The 10,399-nt window shown below is 41.0% G+C and overlaps 1 protein-coding gene across 2 annotated transcripts; it reads left to right on the top strand.

Annotated features, from left to right (window-relative positions):
• Positions 1-471: 471 nt before the first annotated feature.
• Positions 472-10,289, top strand: tor4aa (torsin family 4, member Aa). 2 transcript variants are annotated; one of them, XR_004553171.2, is made up of 4 exons: positions 472-814; positions 3,313-3,753; positions 7,720-9,012; positions 9,112-10,289. XR_004553171.2 is itself a non-coding variant. In XM_034095350.2 (3 exons), the coding sequence occupies exons 2-3, from the start codon at positions 3,313-3,315 to the stop codon at positions 8,569-8,571; spliced, it is 1,293 nt and encodes a 430-aa protein (XP_033951241.1). In that variant the 5' UTR covers positions 472-814; the 3' UTR covers positions 8,572-10,289. The 2 variants fall into 2 exon arrangements, 1 of the variants encoding a protein (XP_033951241.1); XM_034095350.2 differs by having other exon boundaries at positions 7,720-10,289.
• The last annotated feature ends 110 nt before the right edge of the window (positions 10,290-10,399 follow it).

Raw genomic sequence — 10,399 nt, 5'->3', positions numbered from 1 at the left:
CGCCCAGCTCCAAGCTTTTTTTTGAAGCTGTAGTGTGGACGCTCCATTACTCTTCACTTCTGGCATGTTTGAATTTGTAGCTGCCGATGTTCCAATGTATTTACTTGGATTTCATCATTCATACAGCGTTGGTGAAATTATATAAGTTATATAACTAGCCATACAATTATACCCCTCTGAAATGTAAAGTAGTTTGTGGACGAGTTTTAAGTACTCAAATAAACTTCAAGTAACTTAAAATGTGACTCGATTGAGTAGTACTTAGTGACTTTCCACAACTGAATGAATAGAAAGTGCAGATAGAGATGAGGAAGTTATAATTATTCACATTTCCTGTTTACCACATAAAACAGACAGAAGAACCACAACATAACCATTAAGCATGCAAGCAGCCTGTTACATGTGGTATTTGCACAGATGATAGAAGTATCTACTTTGAACACCAGATCTTAGAAATGGACTAGTGTCTGATTAATAAAGTTTAGACTTGGATTTTGAAGTAAGAATTTGATTCCCACATGTAATATAATTTAAAGCAAGAAAGCACTGTTAGCTGTTTGAAAAAGCACATACAGTAGTGAAGGTTTATAGCTGTTTAACGAACCAATGGGGGTGTAACATGTCAGAGCGGAAAGTGGAGAGAATGAGAAGAAAAGAGGAAGAAAAAGGAGGAGCTGGCAGTGTGTGAAGGTACGACAGACAGATAGGAGGGCTCTTCCTGAGTGTGGCTGTTTGCTCTCTGCTTCTCCACTCCCAAGCTATGGACTAAACCTGCGCTGATCTCTCTGGTGGAACATTTGACCCACATTTGAAGGTAAGACAATTCTTGTTTCTTGCATGTTTTCACTTCAACTCCTTATTTTCAGTGTCTCATTTCCCTTCTTTGTGCTTTGCATGATAAGTATGTGTGTGCAGCTGAGTGTAATTCAGAACCGGTCTCTGTTCAGTGTGACTCCACACAAAAACTCACTTTTAAACGTGTGTGTGTGTGTGTGTGTGTTTCATCTTTAAGTACCTGCACCCTTTAGCAGCCATAACTCACACAGGGCTGGGGGAAGTATAAGTTCACAAGAAACATTTATTTTTTACCCAGCAAACCTCCTCTAAATGTTTGGTATGCAGCCAGTCCTCTCAGTCCATGCATGTGAAAGGACAGCAGATACTGAACCTGATAATGGCTCTCCCTCTCTCTCTCTCTCCCCTGTGAGATTGCTGAATTCTTTTGTTCTGAAGTCAAGGGGCTTGGACACAGGAGTTTGATATACGTTTACCAGAAATGATGCTGCTCTGTGCCAACAACAATATCCGACACCTTCACTCGTTTTCTTAGGGATTGGAGCTGTTTTTCTCTATTTTCTACAGCAGGAATATAAATATAATAATAATAAATGTTCCGGTTTGACTGCTACAACGGTTGCTCCCTCAGGGTGTGTAACTGGTAGTTCCCTTTTCTCTGTAACCTACACTACATGCTAAACCAAGAGTAGTGTGAAACCAGCATGATCTCACATTTGTCTATCATTTATTTATTTGCCAACAGATTGTGAAACATATAGGGAGTGGAAGTATGCAAATTATTTGGAGATTCAGAATGCGGCCAGCAACTTTATGTCAAAGCAGATGCAATAAAAGATTTTAAGATTGCAAAACTTCAACTGAGTGTAGAAAACAATCCTCAATTGGGTGCACAAGAAGGGGTTATTTTCCAGTGCAGGCCAGCAACCTTCCTGAATGGATTGCACTTCCTTCTTTTTGCAGGAACATCTCCAAAGTATTATTACTTGTTTTGAATATCATGTTTGAAAGAGAACAGCAGCTCTGTAGCTCTGTACCTGGGAAACTGTTTGATATTAACACGTTACATCTCTACGCGAAAGATGCATAAGTCTGATAAAGAAGAAACGTGTGACAGAACCGATGACTGCTAAGTGAGTTCTGATCTATAAGGATATATTATCAGAAACTCTGCTTAGGTATTTGGCTATGACTGCAGTCATTTCAAAACCAAACATTTTCAACTCAAGCTGCATCATCCATTACATTGTGGTTAATTCATGTGTATAAAAAAAAATCAGGAATTAAGCTATTATTTGCCTTAAATTTCAATTAGTCACTGTTATTTTACTCTTCTACAAAGTTTGTTTTCCCCGTCAGAAAAGAGGAAGTAACTGAGAAATGAAGCAAACTGTTGCAGCGTCCATGCTCTGTATCTGATGCAGCTGTAACTGATAGCATGACTAAGCACTAACATCTGTCTGTGAGTCCTAGTGTTAGACTCGATGGAATAGTTAGAGCTGAGATAGATAACAGAGGAAGGAAGGCAGATTGTTTGCAGTGGTAGAAGATTTCAGATCTTTTACTTTACTATTGACAGAAAAGCAACATTATATTCATAATTATGTTTTTATTACTGTAAAATCACCTTAAACTAGGTAGTGTGCATTTGTGTATGCTAACAATTAGCTTTTCTTATATGCATAGGCAGCAGTTCCTAGTAAGTCCACTACGTTGCACCACCTTGTTTCTACAGTAGCCCAAAGTGTACAAACACCCCAAGAAGAGGCCTTTTGAGTGATAATTATACCTGACTGCCACTGTATATTCACCACAGGGGTGAGTGAAGGTCTGTAAACTCACCACTAGATGCCGTTAAATCCCACACACTGGACCTTAAATTAAAGGTCCCCTATTTTGCAAAATGCCCTTTTTGATGTCTTGTATACATAAATATGTGTCCCCGGTGTGTCAGGTGACTCACAAAGTGTCAGAAAATACAACCCTCTCTCTTTTTGCCGAAAATTAGGGCGCCAATGGTCAAAAATGTTTTTCCCCTCCCAGAGCTACCAGATCTGGCGCCCTAGGCGACCGCCTATGCCAAACATCGGCCCTGCCTACATACAGTGGCAATGTCTCAAGATTTAGCAAAAATACACCTTTATTGAACATACAGTAACACAAATACTACAAATCCACATAACAATCAAAAATGAAAAAAATATTATTTTTGTTTGGGTACTTGGCTGGCGCCCCTAGCAGCAAGCAAATAGCGGCGCTGCGCCACCGCTATTTGTATATAGGGGAAACACTGTGCTTACTTGTTTCAGTTAAAGGAAAATATTGAAAGCACTTCGCAAATAAAGCATCTTACCCAAAATATCCAACTACTTTTCTATCATATTAATATTAGAAAAGTATTCCAGCAACAACAAGAAAATTAAATAGTAATTGTACATAATTTAACCAAAACAATGCGCTTAAAGACACTAAAACACTAGTTATTTACAGCTGCTTTATGTCATCTTTTCTCTGCAGATGAGCGACCAAGAGAGCAGCACGTCCACCTCTCAGACAGAGGGAGAGCTGGATGAAGAGGTGGAGGGAGAGGTGGACACAGAGGTGGAGGGTGAAGGTGAAAACGATTCAAAACACAGGGACAGTCCGCCTCTCCAAATATCCAGCTTCTCCTCCACTCTGCGTGCCGTCATTCGGATCAAACAGAAGTACCATGCCCTGAAGAAGAGGCGTCAGGAGGTGGAGGGGGCCCTCACAGGGGCCACAGGGAGGACCAGCCCCAAAATCTTCACCTTCGACGGAACAACCCCTACCGCCTTGTCCGTCCCTCAGAAGAAGAAGAGGAAAAGGAGGAGACGGGTGATGTATCCCAACAGAGGGAAGCGCCGGGCCCCCCCCAAACCGGCACGCAGCCGAGCCAAATACTGCCTCTACCTGCTCTTCGCCATCGTCTTCGTCCAGGTAAAGGAGCTTAGTACAGACGTCATTTAAATAGCAAAAATAGGGGGTTTGTATGATAATCAACAATGTAATTATTACTTTACATTCCTCATTGGCACAGGGTTAGGGGCCAACAAAAAGTCACTCAGAGACACAAACAGACCAGGGAGACACTCATAATGACCACAAAAGACTACAAAGGGACTAAAACAACTACAAAGAGACACAAAATAACTATGAAGACACACAACATAACTACAAAGGGGTGCAAAAGATTACAAACACATGAAAAATACCACAACAATTTGCATAATGACTAGAAGGACACACAAAACAACAGCAAACATGTAAAAAACGACCAAAATAACATATTAAACAACTACAAAGACACGTAGAACAACTAAAAAAGAGACAAAGAAATGCAAAACTACCGCATGACTATCCCTGGGTGTAAAAATAGACTGAGCTGTTTACATTCTCCGTTGTGTCAGCGTTCATTCTCACTACAATATCAGGTCAAACGTGACTCATGCATCGTTACCTATCTTGTGGCAGTCAAGTCCCTCTGAAGTGATTTCACACAGCGCATTCATTCCTTTGCGAGTCATCCTGCCCTGACGGTTTCTGACTGTTTTTTCATCCTGTGTATCTACCATTACTAATAGTTTATTTTGCAGTATCCAACACAAACATTTAGAATTGGTGTGTTTCCTGTTGCTCATGTCAGCTGAGCGGAAACAACTTTAGCTGTAGGTTTTAGAAACGACCGTAACAGATGACAAGGGCTGATTTGTAAAAAGTGGACTGGCTTATCATTAGATGAGCATCCTAAATGACCTCTCTACTGCCTGAATTTACATTTTCAGTTTAAAAAGTTGCAGTTTGAATGTCATCCAAGTATTGCATCTTTTGCTCTTAATATGTAACGGTTAAAAGTCCATTGTGTGATATTTAAGGTCACCAGTGGCGGCTGGTGGAAAATATTTTAGGTGTGGCTGTGGAAATGGTGACCAAACAATACTAGGGGCGTCCGGGGGGTTGCTCCCCCGTAATAAAAAATTGAGAGAAGACCCCTTAAATTATGACTTCTGGTGATGTTAGAGGGGGGGGGGGAAAGGACAAATTGAGGCTTAAAAATATGAAAAGACTGATCAATACCTCCATAATCCTCAGTGTGGTTAGCTATGAATCTTCCAAAACATCCAAACACCTTGTCCTGGACATAATTCTACAGTATAAACTGTGCAACAGTACAGTAGGCCCACACAGACTGCAGAACACCGGGGCTTTGGGAACACTCAAAATTACTTGAATGATTGATAAAATGATTTAATTCCCATTTAACCTGTTAAGGGGCTTTTTCTCACAAAACTGTGTCTCAGGGCTTCTTAAAATGTAATAAACTATTCATGTGTCCTACTCATTTAACAGGAAGAAACTCAGCTAACTGATGATATGAACCATGTTTACCGAAACAAAACACAAGTCTCACGAGAAGCGTCTAAATGAGCCCTGAGCGAAAAAAATGCTAACGCACGTATAAATCAATTTATATACTTATCGGATATGCACAAACAAGTTTAGCTAACAAGCTGAGATTCCACAGATTCTAGAAATATAATCATCACTGAGCGATCAGAACTCGCGACAGGGGAAGCAAATACAGACATCACATAACGTTGCTTTAGGTAGCAAAACACAGAGATATGCTCACCTTTTGCTGTTATTCTGATCAAAAACGAGGAGAAAAACGCGGCTGAAGGTTAATCCAGGGGTCTGCAACCTTTTTGACCAAAAGAGCCATTTCGCTCCTTTTTCCCAAACATTTTTTTGTCTGGAGCCGCAAAACATATTTCATAGTTTTTTATTGTTATATCAGACAAAAACTACAGTTTTTTTGCATTTATTAGGCTATTTATTACATGATATAAAACTGTTAACCTCTAATAAGAAACAAAGAACTTTTATAAGGAGAATTCAAAATAATACACAGGCCTACTTTAAAATAAATAAACACAGCACTTGGGGAGTCCTCTGCACATTTGAAGGGGAAAACAATATTATTAAATGGGCCCACTTTGAAATAAATAAAACATATATCTGCACCCTAAAAAAAGTTAAAGGTAAGAATGGAGAAACCAGCTCGAGTGCGCTAGAATTTGAAAATACACAACCGGAAAAAATATGCCTCTTCCTTCAGACTTCCTCACAGAGCCCCTCCTCCAACACACACGAACGCGCACATGACCAATGAGGGCACGAGATAAGTTTGTGCCCAGGTGGAAGGCTGACAGGCAGGGAGGCCATCCAGTTACTTTAGCCGGGACGGCTCAGATGATTGGTCGTGCTTTTTACAGCGCTCCGGCTTCCAGAGGTTAATTTTTGTATGTATTTATTGTCAAAGCATTTAATATATTCATTGCTATCGGGACGTTAAGAGCATTCCATGGAATATAACAAAAAGTGTTTTCTGAAATAAATTACATACCCCATTGAATTATGACTGACGATCGTCAGCTGGCTTCCTCTCCCTCGTAAAGGCTGCACCACCGTTGACAACTTCTCTCTACATATCAAACATACCGGTAAACCAGCATCATTTGCTGTGTAAGCAGACAACTCTGTCCACGCAGAATTAAATCCTGTGTTCCTCCGGTACTTTTCTTTGATTTATCCATAGTTCGCTCATCGAGCCGGGGGTCAGGTTATTCACCTCCAAGAAAAGGCGCTCGCGCGGGACCGGAGCAGGATGTGACGCATATTTTAGTTGACCTAATTAAAACCGTTTTGTTTTTTATTTATGTGTCACAGTATCACCTCAAAATACAACATATGAAACATTTTCAACCATGCAACAAAATATAAATAGTCCTACAAATACTTTTATTTTATTTCCTTCTTATTTTTGTCTAAGCTCAAGGGAGCCAGAGCAGAGGGCTTAAAGGGCCGCGGGTTGCCGACCCCTGGGTTAATCCAATGTGTCTGTCACTTTTAAACAATTATTGATAATCCATAATTCCATTTTTATGTCAAAAACTGAGTTTTCACATTAGCTGCTAATGATAGCTTCCAGAGTGTATGACAGCTTCCTGTTTTGTCTCCTTGGATACGAGTCCAAACAACTCACAGACTGCACCGGGCGCTGACGTAGGCGCCCTGTGACCATCAGATTTGACGACGCTGATTGGCTGAAATTATGTTTCGGCGGCATAGTTTAAAGATAGCAACAGTTGGCTTCTGCTGCACTCTCGTCTGGGTGCTGTGCATAGCGCCCAGAAAAAAATATAATATATATATTTATATATATATATATTTTTTTTTAATGTGGGAAGAGGGGGGGCGGCGCCTCTAGTGCCCCTATGGGCTGGCCGCCACTGAAGGTCACCTATTATGCACAATGCTATTTTTGATGTATTTTATACATAAATATGTGTCCCCGGTGTGTAAGGAGACTCACCAAGTGTCAGAAAATACAACCCTCTCTCTTCTCCTCCTTACCCAAATCTATAAAAACGGGGGTACAACGGAGCTGATCCAGATTTGCTGCGGACTTGACGTTATATCTGAAATGCGTGACGTTTTTTGGAAGTAATATGGTCCGTGTTTACATTAGCAAGCATCGCTAACACTCAGTGCTAACGCTGTACTGGAGAAAATCACGGCAGCGTGTAGCTGAGTTTCTGCCGGTAGACAGCCTTCTCTTCACAGAGCTCTCCGCTTGCATGCGGATGCTCCAAAAGGGCGTGGCGAGCAGCAGCTCGGTTACATTTAAAGGGACAGACCCAGAATCAGCACTTTTGTAACAGGGCTGAAATAGAGGTGTATGATGAGGCATGCTACAATGGGTGATCTGTTTGGTATTTTGAGTAAAAGGATTCAGAGACATGTTTTGTATAGATATGGCACTATAATATATTGTTCAGATATGGGACCTTTAAGGGGGACCTATTATCAGTAATGTAATATTAACATCTCGTTTTTATCCAGGTGTACAACGCTATAGAGAACCTCGACGACCACCTTCTCAGGTACGACCTGGAGGGGCTGGACAAGACGCTGAGGAGGGAGGTGTTCGGGCAGCAGGGATCGGTGGAGGGTCTGCTGTCCCACCTGAAGGAATACCTGTCCACCTACGTCCACAACAAGCCCCTGGTGGTGTCCCTGCACGGCCCCAGCGGAGTGGGAAAAAGCCACCTGGGACGCCTCCTGGCGGGACATTTCCGCTCAGTGGTGGGGGAGACGCTGGTGCTTCAGTACTACGTCCTCCACCACTGCCCCCAGGAGGCAGACGCCCTGCAGTGCGCCCGAGACCTCTCCGCTATGATCTCGGAGATTGTGGAACGAGCCGAGGAGGAGGAGAAGATCCCGCTCTTCATATTCGACGAGGCCGAGCACATGCACGGAGAGATCCTGGATGCGCTGCTGCAACTCGTGTCGTCCAAACAATCCAATGAGTATCTGAACGCTATCTACCTGTTCCTGAGCAACCTGGGGCACTCACACGTCACCAAACATATGCTGCACAACTCTTCCAGTACTTCTATGGCGAAGTCCGGTCATTATAGTCACTTTGTAAAAGAGCTGACTCCGATTTTACGCAACACTCTGGAGAAGCTTCACGTGCTGTGGACAGAGGCGGACATCTTACTTTTGGGCCTTTTGGAGAAAGGTCAAGTGATGGAGTGCTTCCTGGATGAAATGACTCGAGAGGGCTTCTACCCGGATCATACCAACATAGAGCGCCTAGCGGGGGAGATTGAATACTACCCCGAGGTAGGGGGACATGAGTACTCCCAGACAGGATGCAAGCAAGTGGTGGCAAAGGTCAACCTGCTGTGAAATGCTCTGCAGGAAGTCTTGGATGTTTCACATTCTTGAAAGCATGAAGAAAATTCGCATGATATGTGGGTGAGGTCTAAGGGTTATTGTAAATGACGTAACGAAGTTGCCTTAATTAAAAAGAATAACACAATTAATGTCATAGTTCAATTAGATAAATAAATACTTTATTTCATGTTATTTTATAATCGTTAAATATGGCATGATTTAATACAGTTTGTTTTACATGTTAAACCGATATGCGTGTGTGTTTCTTGTGCCTAGGAACTAATGTTTGTTCATGTGCTGGTACTGCGTGTTTTACTGTTACACTGTACAACTCAACGTGGGTTGACGTCTTTTTTGAAGCTCTGCTGAAGTCTGTGATGAAGTTTTGTCTGTGACAAAGTTATGCAGAAAGGGAACTAAATTAATCTCCTTTCACGACAAGCGGCCAACGAGGTATTAGTTTTATGTTTTCATTTTCTTATTTTCATTCATATGTGTAGCACAATATGCTAATATGTTTGGCTATGTATACGTGTCATTTCGGTGTTGTAGTTCTCACGGCGTAACGGAAGAGGGAAGGAAGGCTACAGGATGAAAACTTCCAAGAAATGAACGACCGTTTTAAAGAACCGACCTGTGTCGTGAAAAGAGCTACAGTTATGAAACTTGAAACCACAGCTTTCGAGAAAATAGCAGAGTGAGAAAATCGCAAAGGGTGTTGAAGATGTTCCCCTTTGTTGTGGGAAATGTTGCGTGAATCCTGTGAAGAGTTTTGAAAACGCCCGGTCACATACCGTAAACAGTCCTCAGAGGGTCAGTTCACCGTGAGAAAAAGCTGGTTTTGACTGAATGAACGTCAGCTCTCACATGTAGTTCGGACATTAATATACCCCTTAGAATGAATCTTTATAACTTGTATGCTCCCTTACTTTTCTTCTAATGCCATCATCAGATACAAAGTTTACTTTACATAATTCTGTGGCCAAATATTTTTGCAAATGTATTGACGTTTCCATCAGAGCAACTGTACTTGGTGGTCTTACTTCCAATATTCAAAATGATCACCGCAAATGAAGTTTCACTGATTTCCAGTATAATGAAGTTAAGGCAGACATCTAAGAGAAGCATTTTAAAAAACCTGAAACAAACATTTCCCTAGAGGTAATTGAAAATGACTTCTTTATTATGTGGGAACTGACCCTTTGGCGTATGTCACAACTACATGTTAGGCAGCTCAGACCGACATTGGACACAAGCAATATTCATTCATGTAATAGTGAAGTTCAGATATTTATAATGCAGTTACTAACACACATTGTCAATAAGAAGTTGCTTTTTTGTCAGAAATGTCTTACGTGATGCAGCATGACCTTTATTAATGCTAGTGCAAGTCTGTAGATAGTCTTATTTAGTCCACATTGTAGATTTACTTAAATAATGTGAATTTAAGTAACTCATTCTGGCGTTGACCTGCAGATGAAGAATATCTCCTCTTTGTTTTAAAATACCTGACACATTTATTTATTCAAGATAGTTTTGCATGGGTATGCTACATGTTCACATCCAGAGATATTGACATAAGGTCAACTCAGACTTGCACTAGGATTATGTTTTATTGACCTAATGAAAGTTATCGAGTCAAGAGTATGTTAATATCCTGTATTCAGGTATCTTACAGTCGAAATGTAAACTTAATTGTGTTTAAAAATTAAAAAGACACCATTTAAACAGCTGTGAAATTGTTCTTTAAAAGCAAAACATGGATAAAAGCAAAATATGGCTCTTAAATAATGAAAGATTACGAGTTAAAAACAACAGCAAAATAATAGTCTACCCTTAT

This window comes from Pseudochaenichthys georgianus, chromosome 12 (genome assembly GCF_902827115.2).
Source record: "Pseudochaenichthys georgianus chromosome 12, fPseGeo1.2, whole genome shotgun sequence".
In the NCBI taxonomy this organism is placed as follows: Eukaryota; Metazoa; Chordata; class Actinopteri; order Perciformes; family Channichthyidae; genus Pseudochaenichthys; species Pseudochaenichthys georgianus.
This window is presented reverse-complemented; position numbering and strand designations above follow the sequence as displayed.

What these genes read in the sequence shown, in the direction of transcription:
- tor4aa (XM_034095350.2), top strand. Translation starts at nt 3,313, where the DNA reads ATGAGCGACCAAGAGAGCAGCACGTCCACCTCTCAGACAGAGGGAGAG. An exon ending in TCGCCATCGTCTTCGTCCAG is followed by an intron (nt 3,754 to 7,719) that starts GTAAAGGAGCTT and finishes GTTTTTATCCAG; the next exon opens with GTGTACAACGCTATAGAGAA.